The 16,431-nt window shown below is 47.8% G+C and overlaps 1 protein-coding gene across 4 annotated transcripts in view; it reads right to left on the bottom strand.

Annotated features, from left to right (window-relative positions):
- Tsen2 (tRNA splicing endonuclease subunit 2) overlaps positions 1–16,431 on the bottom strand; it is a 39,283-nt gene that overhangs the window by 3,772 nt on the left and 19,080 nt on the right. For all 4 annotated transcript variants that reach the window (XM_085686887.2, XM_085686889.2, XM_085686890.2 and 1 more), the window contains exons 6-9: positions 15,659–15,736; positions 8,075–8,125; positions 5,080–5,218; positions 56–92 (exon numbers count right to left, since the gene is read on the bottom strand). In XM_085686887.2, the coding sequence (XP_085543013.2) occupies positions 56–92; positions 5,080–5,218; positions 8,075–8,125; positions 15,659–15,736 (305 nt within the window). The remainder of the gene's footprint in view (positions 1–55; positions 93–5,079; positions 5,219–8,074; positions 8,126–15,658; positions 15,737–16,431) is intronic.

A 16,431-nucleotide genomic window follows, 5' to 3' on the forward strand; every position in this document is an offset into this window, starting at 1 on the left:
CTTGAAGCCAGAAATTTCCTTGTGTTTTTTCAATTAATTTAAAAATTTTCCAAACCTTGCGTGGTAAAACGGAGGGCCTTTCCGATACAGCACTGCAAAGGGGAGAAAGGAGACATTAGCCCATCACAGCCAGGCCAGAGTGAGGCAAGCACCCCGCTCTCTGCACGAGGACACCCTGCTCTCTGCCCCCGAGCTGGCTTCACATCCAAACTCCTTCCCAGAAACAAAGAAGTCAGTCAGATCCGCTGCCAAACCTCGACATCCTTGTCCACCCCATAAGCAGCTCCCAGGTTAAACACAAGCCATTCTTTTTTGGCTTCCTTCAGGTGTTGGGACTGAGTCCAGTGATTCACTCTGCCCAGGCCATACTCCTACTCACAAGTGGGTCTTGTCTTTCTCCATGTGTGTAACATGGTAGGAAAACCATGAAGTCCATAAAATGTACAGTATTTGTGATTTGTTTCAAGTCAACCAAACTCAGAGCGAGGGTAGCCCCCTCTGCTGTGGCAGGTGAGCATAGCAGATGAGCAAACTTCCAGCTTATTTTAGGGGAAGCCAAGGGTCACTTCTCAGCCTTTGGGTTACCTAAGTGTAGAAATCCAGGTCCTGGGGAGATGGCTCAGTGGTAAGAGCACTGTTTGAGTATGAGGACCCTGAGTTTCAAACCCCAACACCACATAAAGGTAGGTTATGGTTATACATGCCTGTAACCCCAGCAGCAGGGATGGAGGGGCTGGGGTGTGGTGTGCTGTGGGGTGTGGGAGGTGGGAGGTGGATCTCGTGAGCTTGCTGGCCAGACCAGCCAAAACAATGAGCTTCTGTTCTGGTTCACTGGGAGACCCTGTCTCAAGGAAATAAGGCAAAGAATGACAGAAGAAGCCACCTGACACCCTCCTATGACCTCCTGATGCATGCTTGACTACAGTCACATGCATGTATTGCACACACTCACATGCTTGGGCTGGCAAAATGTCTCAGCAGGTAAAAATGCTTGGTATGAGTGCCCATACACTGTGCCCACACCATGGCACATGTGCCCTTGCAAACCTGAGCTCATGCACACACAGAAATAAAAGCTAAAATAAATAAGAAAGAAATTCAGCCAAGAGGCTATAAAAGATCCATAACCACACACTCTGCCCAGTGACCAGACTGCCTTTCTCGTGGGGATCTTACACATGAAGGAGTGAAGCCAGACTGCACTGATCAAAAAGTGTCTCTCATTGAAGGAGTCTGGGCCTAAGGACTGTACACCTCTGCAGGGACCCTTTGGTGGCAGGTACTGGCTAGCTGCCCGCTATGGCCATCTCGCTTCCTCCAGGCAGTTCCTGAGCAGCCAGCCTGGCCTGTGCTGTGTCATGTGCCATGAGTTTAGCACTTAGTGAGTGATCCTAAGAGCCTGTGCTGAAGACAGCAACCAGAAGCCTGGGACCCTGAGCACCTGTCAGAGTTCATCTGGAGCTAACTGGAGATGTTTATGGGATTTCATGTAAAATAAAAGGGAACTCTATACTAAGCCCCTAGGCCTTAAATAAACAAACAATGAATGCTACGGCCAAGCACCGAAGGCCAAAATCTGTAAGTAACCTCCGGCTATGCCACTATTGCTGCCACATGCTAGCCCCGTGACACTGGCTGCTCCTTTACTCCCCATTAAAGGAAAGGTCAAGGAAAGTTCGTTTCCCTTGAGCAATAGCTACAATTTCCTTTTGGAAGACAGTGATCCTGGAACCAGTTCAGGACCCCCAGAACACTGCAGAACCCCTTCACCTAGCTGTTGTTTTCTAGTCTATTTTCTGTGGTCACACTGCCATTTGAGTACTCATTTCTTATATGCAGTGTTTCTGTTTCCGCATCTCAGTTCCCATCAAGTAAACATCCAAATACATTCAAACAACTCTCTGCTTTTGGGGGTACAGCAATGGGATGAAGGTGGACCCAGGACCATTGCTTCCTGCCTAATCTCTGACAACTCAGGATGTGAGACTTTAGACCAATTACCTCTCTGAACTGCTTTCCAAGAGACTAAAATGAGGGCATTGTTGGGCACAGTGACACACGCATGTAATCCGAGCTAGGCGGGAAGCTGGGCCAGGAGGGTAGTTCAGCTGTGAGAGAGGCCTGGGTTACACGATGAAACTCCATTTCAAGACACAAACAAAAAATTAAGCATCCAAGGGTGCTTCAAGAAATGAAGGTTCTCTCTACCCTCTGAATCCATGTCTGGAACCAAATTTGTATCTTCACCCCACATTTGGGGGGGGGGCTCAATGCTTTGAGGAAGTCATGAGTCACGTGGACACGCCTCAGCCAGCCCTTTCCAGAAGTGCTCTACAAAGATGCTTCCTCAGCATCACATGATGGTGATAAGACAGAGCTCAGGCGAATGAAGAAACCAGATAAGCTTGCGTAGTCGATAAGAAGTAGATCCAGCTGTGAACCCAGGAGCTCTGTTATCCATGCTGCCTCTCACCATACTGGGCAGCCTGGCTGATTGCTTCAACTCCTATTCCGCTCTCAGGATGAGAATGGTGGAGACCTGTTAGGTAGGTGGAGTGGCTGTGATCACAGCAGTGAGGATGAGAGGAAGTCAAAAGAAACAAAACAAGGCCATCCTCAGCTCAAAGATGATCTGGGACTAATACCTCCAGCAACAAGCACAGCTCACCCCATCAGCCTGTGTGTCATCCAGGGTGGAAGAAACAGGGATGGGCTCATAGCAACCTACCGGCTGCTGTGCAGAAGGAGATTTCTGGGCTGCTGGTACCCTGAAGACTATCCCACAATTCCAGGTGTTGTGAGTGACTATCCTCGGAGCCAGGCAACCCTCTGGGGGGTTCAGCTGTGCCCCCTTGGAAATGGGTGATCTCAGTCAAGCTTGTTGACTGTTTATGCCCACCATGGAGGGGTGGGGATGGTCATGAGACCCTCACCTGAGTACCCAGCACTCCCTACCACCTGCTGTATGCAACTCCGCCTTAATTACATGTGGCCTAGGGGAGGGACTAGTGTATATAGGCCTGGGAAGACTAGGGTATAGTGTGGGGTGGGGCCCATCTATGGGTCTACGTGATGAACCCTCATCCTTTCTAGGTGTGGCCTGTTGGGGGGAAAGGAGCACCCACAGCACTGTAAGTAGCCCCTCACCTATAACAAGAACAACAAAAAACCACAAAAAACCCCAGTCAACTGACTGCTCCCCAGAGTGAGCTTTGGCAGATTGTTCTTCGGTTCCTCACAGGGACACTAGGACACAAGCAGGGGTGGATGATGCTTATGCCACAATCTGGGAGAGAATTCTAGTAGCACCAGGTTAAGCACGATCTACTTTAGAGCATTACAATTTTGATTTATTTTTAATTTTTTATTATATGGATATTTTGCTTGCATGCGTTTTTGTGCACCACACGTATGCTTGGTGTCCAGCAGAGGCTCAAGAGGAAGTAAGATTCTCTGGAACTGGAGTCACAGATGGGTGTGATCCACCGTGTGGGTGCTGGGAAACAAACCCAGGTCCCTGAACCACTGAGCCACCTCTCCAGCCCCAGCATTAGGAATTCTAAAGACTGCATTGGCTTTTTTGGGTTATTCTAAAAGGTGCAGAAACATATGGAACAAGCTGTGACGGCCTCATGACCTGAAAGGCTGTAACTTTCAGGTCTCTCAAATACCTTGAATTCTTTATCCAAGTCCCACAAATGCTTATGAAAAGACCCAGAAAACACTCATTCATATGACCAGTATGGAAATGGGATTTGGCGACTTATCTGATTCTAGAGCTGGATAGAGGGTCACTATCACCTACAGCTCCCAGGGGCTGGCATAGTGCTCCTGTACCCCAGGACTGCCTGTCCCCTCTTGTAAACAGAGAGAGCGTCACCAATCTCTGAGGCACAGATATCTGAATTTTTCCTTGCTGGTGATCACAATCAGGGCCTCAGACACAAAAGGCCAAAGCTTACCAGTTCTACCCCTGTCTCCAGTCTGAAGCTTGCTGAGTGCTGATATGCCACAACTAGAAACTTCCACAACATGAAGATATGTTTATGCATAAACCATTAAAAAGACGAAGAATATTAATTAAGTCCAGCCTAGTGTTCAAGGTAGACACAAACCACAGTGATGTCTGTGTTTAAACTTAAAGTCCTTTGCCATGAAACCTTGCCCTGTAAGTGCCTGAAACCCAAAATGCTTCTGTGGCCAAGCATTTCAGATGAGAACTCTCAAGCTGAGCCTCCACCAGACACTGAACACAGCACAAATACCAGCCAGGGTCTAGAAGCCACCAGGTTCCTCTACACAGCGCCACTGCTCTGCGGGTGGGTGGTCAGGCCCAGCGTCACCACCCAGTTTCTCCTCCATTCCGGGCCTCTTCAGGCACTGGTAAGTGAGCACACAGAGGGTCCCACTAGACCAGGTCACTTCAAAGACTTTTCATTTTTCCAAATCCCAGATCCGGGCCCAGCCTGACCCTCAGGACCCGTGTTCTCCACACTCTTGCCTCTGTGTAGTTCCTGAGACTGGCCTTCGCCTCTATTCTCACTGTTTGCTCTGCCCAGCAAGCCCTTCCCGGATACAACTCTCTCACATAAGCTCACAGCCCCAGGGGACCCCCGCAGAGGCAGTGACGTGAAGTGCCCGTGAGCCTGCACACCAGGGCACACAGGACAGCAAAGGCTGCCATGAGGAATGAGTGTCACACGATGTACAGCACACACCCGAGAGTGTGTTCAATAAACGACAGCTGGGGCCATCATCGCAACTCCAGGACTCTTCTCATTTGGAGGATGAGGCAAGCGAAGCTGCAAGGACGCAGGCCTGACCAAAATCACACAAGACCATGACTGAGGTGCAATCAGCAATACAACGGAACTCTCGTCTGAGATTAGAAAAGCCGGCGTCTGCTTTGCAGAGTCCCCAACACACTGCCTTCTCACTCTGTGCACTTAACCCATCCCATCCAAATACCCAGCATTCATATCCAAATCATCAACAGCACAGATAGCTAGCCCAACCTCCCAGACAAAACAGGCTGACCCTGTTCTCGAATCTGCCACACACACACCAAGAGCTACTCACACAGATCTGTTCCGTACTTGAGCCCCACTTTGGGCACCCAGCCTTTGCTTCGGAAGTAGTGGTAGGCCATGTAGGTAGTCCTGAAGGTGGGCTGAACCGCGGTGAAGGCTCGCCAGAGCTTTACTATTGTTAAAGGCTCCTAAAGTTGTTGTTTGAAAAAAAGACATTAGTTTGTGTGTCTTCACTCCCACTCGGTGAGCGAGCACACATCTACATTAGCATGGTACCACAGCAGCAATGGAGACAAACAAGAGGGGCTTCATTCAGGAGACCTGACCCACACTGACTATGCGACAGCAACCACTATGTATGGCTCCTCGTAACACAGGTGCTACTGTGAGGTCCATCTCAAGCAAGAGAAAGCAACATGAGCAACCTTGGTAATTTGGGTCATGTTAATTTAATCACACTTTTCCCCCTTCAGTGCTGGGTATGCAAAACAGGTCTTGTGCACACTTAGGCAAGTGTTCTACCACTGAGCTACAGCCCAGCTGCCCTACATATGTGCAGTTAAAAAAGCTGTGCACATATTATTAGAATTGTTTTTGTGGGTGTGGGGACAGTTTTTTTTTTTTTTTTGAGACAGAGTCTCACAGCTGTAGCCTAGGCTAGCCTTGAACTTGCAGTCTTCTCGTATCTGCTTCCCATGGACTACCAGAAAAGTCTCCAACGACCCATGTAGCTCCCACCCAAGGCTCTCACTCACCTCTTCTGAAAACCATCTAGGGTTTTACCCATTAAATCTGGGCTTTTTCTAATTCAAGTTGATTTGGTCTGATTTGGATTGGTGGAGAGGCTTATAGGGTGCAAAAACTTTTCAAAGGTCAAGGGGTCAGAGGCCATGTAAAAAGGTGGGGATCTGGGTAATGACATTCTGGCAAAGAAACCAGCGTGTGATGTTAAACTCCAGTACAACAGGCCCATTGGAGTGTGTTAGCATACACTGCCCTTTAGTAAGCAACTACTGCAACGCCAGGCCAGGTGTGGGAGAGTAAAAAATAATTCTGTAAGTGAAATTTTCATTCAAGACCCAAAGACAATTCCTGGCTCCATCTCAGCTTTCAGATAGGAGAATGGCCACCTGACGGCGCAGTCTGAAAACCCAGCTGTGGGCACAGCAAGCCGTACAGTGCTAACCCAGCTGTGTTCAGGCACCTGAGGGTGTAGCATAACCCAGCTGTGTCCAGAGAGGGGACTTGAACAGAACAAGAATGCTTTTCAGGTTCCTTCAGAAAACAGTCACAAGTAACTGGACGGGTTTGAAAAGAGCCTTTCCTGATTCTTTTTTTTTTTTTTTTTTTTGGTTTTTTGAGACAGGGTTTCTCTGTAGCTTTGGAGCCCGTCCTGGAATTAGCAGTTGTAGACCAGACTGGCCTCAAACTCACAGAGATCCGCCTGCCTCTGCCTCCCAAGTGCTGGGATTAAAGGCGTGTTCCACCACCTCCTGGCAAGCCTTTCCTGATTCTATTGCTTGGTAAAGAATTAACCCTTTAGCTGGCTGGGTCTCAGTCATTCTGTGAGACTCAGTGCTCAGTTCAGCTCAGCCTAAGCTTTTTTTGTTTGTTTGACTTTTAGGTGTATAGGTGTGCAGCCCATTCGTGTTTGGTCCTCGGAGTCCACAGAAGGCCTTGGTCTCCTGGAACTGGAGCACAGACAGTTGCGCTGCCGTGTGGATGCTGAGAATGGACCGTGCTCTTACTTATGGCAGAGCCATTTCTCCAGTCCCTTGCTTTTGTTTTTGAGTTGAGATCTCCCTTTGTAGCCTAGGCTCAATATGGCTGGGCCATGGCTCACTGGTAGAGCATGTGCTTAGCGTCAACAAGGCCCTGGACTCTGTCCCTAGGTCACAAATAGCTCTTATAAACACCTAGGGTTAGTTTTTGTCCCTGTATGTGTGGCTTCAATTCCTCACTAAGTTTCCCTAAGAAGATGGAGTCCCAGCAGGGTGCCTGGGGATTCCCTAAGAAGCAGACACAAGCACTTTCTCTGCCGTTTGCCTTCTTTCTTGTATCTTACCTACTTTGAATAGGCATTACATCAAGGAAAATAGGGACAAAGGATGTCCAGTGACAGGCCACCCCTTCTTCATCTGCCTAGAGATCAGCAGTGGCAACACCCTGGCCAAGGTGAAACCATAGATTTTGAAGTCACCCAGATACGGGTTAACCAGCTGATTCTAACCACACTAGCCAGGAGGCCTTGGCTAAGTTACTTATTTTTCCTGAGCCTCAGTTAGCTTGTTAATGCAACTCCTACTAAGAGGCAGAAAGGATCGGAAACAGCACAGGCAAGCTGGGCTCACACAGGTAATTCCAGCACTTAGTGAGTTTCAGGCCTGCCTAGGCTACAGAGGGAGATCTCAACTCAAAAACAAAAGCAAGGGACTGGAGAAATGGCTCTGCCGTAAGTAAGAGCACGGTCCATTCTCAGCATCTGCACGGCAGCGCAACTGTCTGTGCTCCAGTTCCAGGAGACCAAGGCCTTCTGTGGACTCCGAGGATCAAACACGAATGGGCTGCACAAACATGCAGGCAAAATGCCTATACATATAAAAATTAAACAAAAACAAAACCAAAATATAAAAAATCCAAACAAACAAAAACCATTGAATTTAAAGTCACATCGGTGACCTTGATCATTCTCCCAGTGCTGGGGATGGAACAAGGCCTCAAACATGCCAAGCAGGCACTCTGCTCCTGAGCTGCTCCTGGCCTGCAGATCTTTGCTTTTTGCTGGTGATTTTAGTACCATCCAGACACAGGTTTCCTTCTCCTTGCACTTCCCACAGGTTCTGAGAAAGACATACCCTAAAAGGTTCACCCTGGCTTGTGCCTGAACTGCTCCAGCTGAGGCTCCAAACCCAAAACTTATAGGAAAAAGATAATTCCTACTTTTTTTCCAGTCAAAGTTGACACATTTGTGCTACAGCTCTATGGGAAGGGGCTCAACCTACTGAACAGGGGAACTGTGAGATTATGTGCATACAGAAACTTACCTTTTCATAGTAAATACTTAAACATCCCAGGGCGTATGCCAGGAAGAAAGCCTACAACAGAGCAGGGAAAGCTCCCATTAGAAGCAGTCTTTTAGGGTGGGCAGGTAAGCAACCTTACCTTGCACGCCCATGGTTCACCCCAGCATCACCCAACAGAAATAACAATAGCTTTCTGATGAAGCCAACATGCTTCCAAACGCTAATCCAGTCCCAACAGCTACATGTTGTGGCTTTTGCCCCAGGCAGTCAGGATTTACTACGGCCCTCAGGTCTCAGGCGCCCAGGAGATGGGGTGGTGGGCAGCACTAAAAGACAGCTTTAGTGACACTGGCGTACTTTGTGGTTCACTGACTGAAGTGCTGCAGACTGAGGACCTCCTCCTGCATGGCTGAACTACCCTACCAAACTATATCCCAATCTGACTTTCCTAACATCAAAGTGTTTGAAAAGGCATGAGACACGCTGCCCACAAATAATTACAAACAGTCCCTGCCTCCAGGTGCAGGGCAGGAGGGCCCTTGAGTACAAACAGGACTTGGCTTTTCCTCACTGTCCCCTCTTGTCTTAACCTGGGGTACATGTAGCAACAAGGGACCAGAAAGCTGAAAGGTGCAGAAGTGTCCAGAGATGAGAGGGTGCAGGGCCTTAGCCCCTCAGTGACTTCCTCGGAACCATCCAGAGCCACTGGGCTGATGCTCTCCACAGCTGCAGCTCTCCAATGCTGTCTGGAGGTCTTAGATCTTAAACTCAAAAAGCTGTCTGCCTCATTCATGTTCCTGCTAGGTGGGGAGGACACAGGTAGGGGCAGAAAAGCCCAAAGCCTCTGGTGAGACCATGGCAGAGCCCATCACAGCCAGACCTCACGGTGATTGCGAAATAGCACCAGTAATCTCACTCATTGGAAAATGTTGTGGAATATTGGTTTTAAATGTGTTACATTCCTTTATGCTGTGGGATATTTGTTTAATGATGCAATGATGTGTTACATTCTAATGTTGTATTTGTTTAACTCTGCGAAGCTGTGTTACTTTGCCTGTCTAAAACACGTGATTGGTCTAATAAAGAGCTGACTGGTCAATAGTGAGGCAGGAGAGAGAACCAGACAGGGCTGCCAGGCAGAGAAAATAAATAGAAGAGAAGGAGAAGAGGGAGGAACAGAGAAAAGGAGGAGAGGAGGATGTCAGGGGCAGCCACCCAGCCAGCCATGGAGTAAGAAGGAAAGGAAGGAATATAGACCAGAGAAAGGTAAAAGCCCAGAGGCAAAAGGTAGATGGGATGATTTAAGTTAAGAAAAGCTGGCTAGAAAGAAGTCAAGCTAAGGCTGGGCATTTATAAGTAATAATAAGTCTCAGTGCACTCATTGGGAGCTGGGTGGTGGCCCCAAAGAGCAAAGAGTGAAAGAGTCAAACACCTGCCACAGGGAAACAGTTATTCTCATAGAGATACTGTTCAGAGCAGGCACGGTGTCTCAGTCCTGCTCTGGAACACGCCCAGCCCTTCCACTCTTGCTGTCTACCATGTTAAAGGCCCTGTCCTCACCGCAGGCTCGAGCAACTCTTCTGCCTGTCTTCTCCAGATCACAGCAGGCAGAGCAGCCTGATGTTGTCCCTCAGCCTGTGAGAGTGTCTAGCTCTCCTTTGGTGAGGGTTCAATGCTGTGTTAAAAGAAGGAAAGGAACCCGGGTTCCTGCCTTGGCTTAGGCACAGACAGTTAGATCCACTGGGTGTTCTGCACCTGCTGGGCTTGCTTTCCAGGGCCCACCTGTCCTGAGGCTGGTCTGGTTCTCTCTGCTGCCCACGGCCCCACAGGTCCCACAGCCTTGTCTTGCTTTCCAGGGCCCACCTGTCCTGAGGCTGGTCTGGTTCTCTCTGCTGCCCACGGCCCCACAGGCCCCACAGCCTTGTCTTGCTTTCCAGGGCCCACCTGTCCTGAGGCTGGTCTGGTTCTCTCAGTGCTACCCACAGCCCCACAGGCCCCACAACCTCGTGTTGGCCTTACCCTTGCCTTCACCTTTATTACTACTGAACACTGTAGTTTTTGGATGGACCAGGTGACCAGAAACACAATGGAAAAGATAAATCTGTTCCCTTCATTTTGCCAAATTTGTATTTCTTGGTTCAGAAAGGTGAAAAAAAAAAAAAAAAGGATCAGCCTCAGAGGATCAGAGTGGAGATGGAGTAAGGTCTAGCAGACCTGGGTACAAGCTTTCATTGAGGTGGTTTATTTTATTTTTTTTAAAGATTTATTTATTTATAATGTATACAACATTCTGCCTCTATGTATGCCCACATGTCAGAGGAGGGCACCAAATCTCATTACAGATGGTTGTGAGCCACCATGTGGTTGCTGGGAATTGAACTCAGGACCTCTGGAAGAGCAGTCAGTGCTCTTAACCACTGAGCCATCTCTCCAGCCCCCATTGAGGTGGTTTAAATTGCTTTTATTTTCAATTGTTATTTTATGCATATGGGTATTTTGCCTGCATGTATGTATGTAAGTGTATCACATGTGTGCCAGGAATCCAAGGAGGCCAGAAGGGGGCATAAGATTTCCAGGAACTGGAGCCACCATGTGGGTACTGGGAACAGAGCTCAGGTCCTCCTGAGGGTAAGAGCCAGTGCCCTTAACCCTTATCTCTGCAAAGCTAGCATCACCAGCAAGCTTCCCCTTTTGGGTGCTCAGGTGGAAGTGATCCTGATGATAGTTTTCCCATCACAGGGCTTACTCAGGTCAGGGCCCACAGCACTGGAAAGCCAGTTCTCAAAGGCAGACCTTACCAAAGCTATGGAGTAGCCATGACTCCTAGGATCTTAGGATCACAAGACTCCTAAATGGAAGACAGAGAGAGAGAGAGAGAGAGAGAGAGAGAGAGAGAGAGAGAGAGAGAGAGAGAGAGAGCACACACACACAGAGAATCAGCCAAATGGTAGTTAGCCATGAGCATGGTTCAAGAGCCTGACAGGGAAGACGCCGGCTGTGGAAGATGCTATCTGTGTTACAGCTGTCAGCGTCCAACAGAGGGACAGGCAAAAGCCACTCAGGTGATGCAGTCACTGTGAATTCGTAATTTATGATGGTGTCAATAATTTAGAGAGAAGAAAACTTGCTGTGGGGGAGGGAATGTAAGCTACCGAAGAGTCAAGAACTCCCACCAGGAGGGACATGCACAAGGGCTTTGCATTTGCATTAAGTTAATGTGATATCTGATTCTGAACGTGAACTCAAAGAGAATTGTTACGTTCAACAAGCAGAGGGGAAGCTTCCCCTTAGTAAGCTACACCATTCTACAAGCAACAGTCAAACCAAATTTCGCTGGAGCTCATTTTTTAAATTTAGAGGACAAACAAACAAACAAACGCACCTGTCATTCCGTGCCAGGCCAACAGAGAGAAACAGAAGCTAAACTGGGGCCAAGTCTACCCAGGATGTCGCATCCTGGGTGAGAGATGCGCACGTAGCTGCATGCCTTCCAGGAGAGGCACCTGACACATGCCATATCTGACTTTCACTATAACCCTCTCAGGGAAACATCCCGGAATGTTACTATCAGAAAACCAAAGGAATGCTACCTCTTGTGTGCTATGTTGATGAGGTCAGCATTTTCTCCCTACTTATCTTTTCTGTTTTTTGAGACAGGGTTTTACTGTGTATCCCTGTCTGTCCTGGAACTTGATATATACATCAAGCTGACCTGGACTTCACAGACATTCCTCTGCTTCTGCCTCCCAGGGCTGGGATTAGAGGTGTGGTCTACCTTGCTCAGAACCATTTATCTTTGTCTATTAGTTCACTTCTATCTTTAACACGGCGGGGAGCAAACCCGGGGTTGCAGGCACGCTAATCAAATGCCGTGCCACAGAGGTATGATCCCAATCACCGCTATCTTATTTATTGCCATTTATCATTGGCAGTTCACAGCAAATGCTTCAGAGTTCAGGCTGTAGAGTCAGAGGGCTGAGGTCCAAGTACTGATCTTGAGCAAGGAACTTAACCAACCTGAGGTTCAGTTTCTTCCCCATCAGAGAGCTCACAACAGGATCTAGGGCTATATGAGGACTCGAGATAATACAAATCGGTCCTTAGCAGAGACACTGAGACCAGCACACACACTATTCCATTGTTCTCATTATGTGTGACTTCCTCTTGAAGCCCTGGAGCTGAGCCCACATAATCATGGGCCAATGAGCACCACTGTGGATGTTCCCTCTTCCATGAAATGGAACAAGCACAGTGCAACCCCGGTATCTGGAGCGGATGGTGCAGGTGAGGCAGATGGGGTAGGCGCTGCACAGGGGCTCCCTACCCCTGTCCCAACTGTGCAGATCCCCAGAACAGGGAGGATGAGGGAGGTCTTTTTCCTGCTCTTATCTCCAGCACCTACCCTGCCCTGTCCACCACAAAGGAGGTCTTGGCTCCTCCTATAGGAAATGCTGGCTGAACAAAAGACCACAATGGGAGGGACACAGCCCTGCTGGCGTCATTCCCCCAAGGCCCCACCAGCTTCCCTTCTCCCAACAGTCAAGCACAGGGTTTACAATGCTGCTCTCACCACCTAAGGATGACTACCCTGTGCAAAGGATAAAGGAGTCATGGCACACACGAACAATACAGTACACACAAACAATACGGTACACACGAACAACGGGATTTCATTCGACCAGAAATAAAAATGAAACAATACATTTGCAGAAAAACGGAGATTATTATGTGAAGCAAAATCAGCCTGCTTCAGAAGTCCAAATTCTGCAGGTCCCCCCATCAAATGTAGACTCTATATCTACATTTTTGTGTGTTAGTCATAACAAGAGAAAGGATGCGGTGAGTGAGAGGAAGCTAAGATCTTGGGGGGCGGCAGGAAAGAAAAGAAGGTAATGGGATCCAGGTGAGTGCAGGGGGTGTTTATCTGAGGGCAGCAAGGGATTCAATAAGGGGACAAAGGGCGGGGTAGTAGAGTGAAGGGGGCAATGAGATTAGAACAGAAATAAAATATACTGACACACACGTATGAACATAATGAAGCATACTTTGTATGCTGACTTAAATTTTAAAGTAAAAAAACAAACCCAAATTCATGTGAAACAGCTGACCTTCAACTCCTGATCTTTTTGCCTCCACTTACAGGCATGTGCCACCATGCCGGGCAGCTCTCTCTTTAACTGCCCTGAGCTGTATTCTGGCATACACTAGGAAGCAGGACTGCAGGTCTCTTTCCACATGGTTAATGAGATGCCCAAACACTGTGGATCCATTGTCTTTTCTTCACTGACAGGAAATGAGATTTTCACTGAATACTGACATCCCGTCTTACATACAGGTGGTCTGCTTTAGTCTCTTTGGGCCAATCTTTTCATTCTTAAACTTTTAACTATTCTAACCTTGTCTTTTACAACATTTCAACTGTTTTGTTCTTGGGCTAGGGTAGGTCAGTGCCTCCTCCTCTTGCCCAGCTTACACAAAGGCCTGGTTCGGCCCCAGCAGCAGCAGCACTTTCTCATGATTCTCATGTTTCCTAAAGAAGTTAAAGACCAACGCCAGGGAGAGCTGATCCTCTCTTTTTCCTGCTGGTACACGAGCATGGTCTGAACCAAGCAGACCCTCAGCGCCACTCAGGGGAAGTTCTTACATGCATACACAGTGAAGCTGGCCTTAAATATGGCAAAGGAGAAAAATCCGAGCTCTCAAAAAAGCCATTCAAGCCAGGCGGTGGTGGCGCATGCCTTTAATCACAGCACTCGGGAGGCAGAGGCAGGTGAATCTCTTGTGACTTTGAGGCTAGCCTGGTTTATAGAGTGAGTTCCAGGACAGCTAGGGTTACATAGAGAAACCCTGTCTCAAAAAAGAAAAAAAATCAAAAGGTTGTGGTGGAAGTAATTTTATAGTTAGGATCAGTATTTTAATAGTAATATAACTGATCATAAATTTCTGTGGTGGAATTGTAGCTACTCAAATTGATGGAGTATGATGCTGGCTCATTTCATTGTCGCCCCAGCCTCTCCTGTCCAAGAAACTAGAAATGTTCTATGCAGCATCCAGCACAGAGGTCACATGTGCCTGACTGATAGGAAGGAATGTGGCTGGGGCAACTGGATAATGAAAATTTGAACTTATTCAAGTTTAATTAGTTTAAATGGAAACAGTCACATGAGGCCAGTGGCTACTGAATTTCAAGGTAGACCATCAGACTCATGTGAAAAAATAAAAGATAAGGTGATGTCCCCAACAGCCCTCCCCATTCAGATTTCTATCACTGGCCTTCCTGCAAGGAAGAGAGAAGCATGGACCAGGGAACGGAGGGTTACAGACACAGCCCTGGAGGGACCACTGGGGATGAACACAACACTCTCCAGAGACCTACATGTCTATCACTAGCTGCGGAGCTGCAGAGCTACCTGAGAAGCCCAGGAAGGGCCCACTGCCTCCAACAGCAGAAAGATAGTTGTGTGCAGAGGAATGGGAGCAAGAAGGGAGGGTCCCAACTGCGTGGGATCACAAGCTAGAGGAAGACATCAGAGGGGCAGTGTGATGTCGTTTTTTTGGAGGACACTTCAGAATGTAGCTAATTCAGTGAGGGGAGCACGCCAAGTGATTCTGCAGACGGAAAAGCCTAGAACCAACTCACTCAGCAGGCAGTACGTGATCAGATCCACAGAGCATATTAAAAACAGTGTGTTCTGCAATTTAAAAAACTCTAATTCTCACTTTTTTTTTTTTTTTGAAAGAGTCTGACTTTGAATTTCTGGGCTCAAATGATCACCCATCTTCAGCCTCCCAAGTAACAGGGTCCACAGGCACATGTGGCCACACCAGGTAGACTGTGTATTTTTATTTATTTATTTTTTCAGTATTGGGGATTGACCCAGGGCTTTGTGAATACCAGGCAGGTACTTGGTCAATGACCTTTGTTGCCAGCCTGAGTTACATACTTCAAATGAATAAACATGTATGCTAATTAGATCTTAATAAAGATAAATTTTTAAAAAGTTGATGAAAATTAGCTGGGCATGAATGCACACCTTCAATCACAGCACTCAGGAGGCTGTCAAGGGGATCTATGTGTTTGAGGACAACTGTCTATATAATGAGTTCTTGGGCAGCCAGAGCTATACTGTGAAACCCTGCCTCAAAACAAACAAACAACAGAAAAACCCGACAATATTCTGAAACCTTGATGAGAAAAGAGCTCAAGTTGGGTGTGGTGGTACATACCCGAATCCCAGGACACCCAAGGCAGAAAGGCTGTGAATTTAGGCTAGCCTGGGCTATGAGGAGGAAGAAAAAGAGGGGGAGAAGAGAGAAAAGGAAAGAAGGGGAAGTCTCATATAAACCCCTTAAATGCTCAATGCTCCTATTCTTTCCTGGCTGAGGGTTTGAACCTGGGGCTCTCACACACTATTTCAGTGATTTCTGTGAGCTACAGCCAAGCTCCAACACACTCTCAGAGCCAATGGAAGAGCTGAGGACAGCATCCCGGCAGGTGTTTCAACACTTAGCATTCTGTGTAGAACTGCTCTCTGAGGAGGGTTCAGGTGCACAACACACAGGGCTAGACTCACCCAGGGCTGAGACAGCGAGATACATACATACCTCTTCTAGGCTGAGCTGCAGGTACTCAAAGATCCTGTATGGGTTTCTCCTGCACACCAGTCTCTTTCTTTGCAGCAACTACAAGGAAGGAAGAAAGGAAGAGAATCAACCACCTGCACACAGGTGAGCACCACCTGTCACAAAGACTGAATCCACAAACAAACACTTCTTCATACACTCAATGCTGACACACTGCTGTGTAAAACAACCTTCGTGGAAAAGGAGGGTCTGGTTTTTCTGTTGCTAACACTATCCCATGGATTGTCCCACAGAAGTGCTAACTCCACTGCTGAACAGTGTCTCCCACTCCCAAGCTGTGTACCTGTTCTTAGGTATCAAAATCTTCATTCTTTTAGCTATACCCGAGATCTGGCAATTACACTGTGTTTCTTCTCCCAAACAAGACACAGAGAATTACTTGTTTTAACTAAGTTCTAAAAAAAAAAAAATTTAAATTTAAATTTTAGTGGAAACTGTCCTCACACCTGCTGTGCAATGGGGGCTGTGCTTCAGTGGCGGCCTCAGCAGCGCCATGCGGGCCCAGTGGGCACACATCTCCTGCTGGCCAGCAGCAGGTGGCTCTGGAGAAATGACGGACAGTCTTGTATTTCCAGGGGACATGCCCCAAAAGTCCTGGAGGACGCTGCAACAGTGGGTAGCACTGACCTCATTGCTATACCCTTCCTATCTGCATCCAGTCACAGCAAAGTCTGTGCCAGAGAGACTAACAGTGACAGATAGCAAAGCGGGGAGGGGGGGACCTTAACACAGCA

Source organism: Myodes glareolus, chromosome 3 (assembly GCF_982192425.1).
Source record: "Myodes glareolus chromosome 3, mMyoGla1.1, whole genome shotgun sequence".
In the NCBI taxonomy this organism is placed as follows: domain Eukaryota; kingdom Metazoa; phylum Chordata; class Mammalia; order Rodentia; family Cricetidae; genus Myodes; species Myodes glareolus.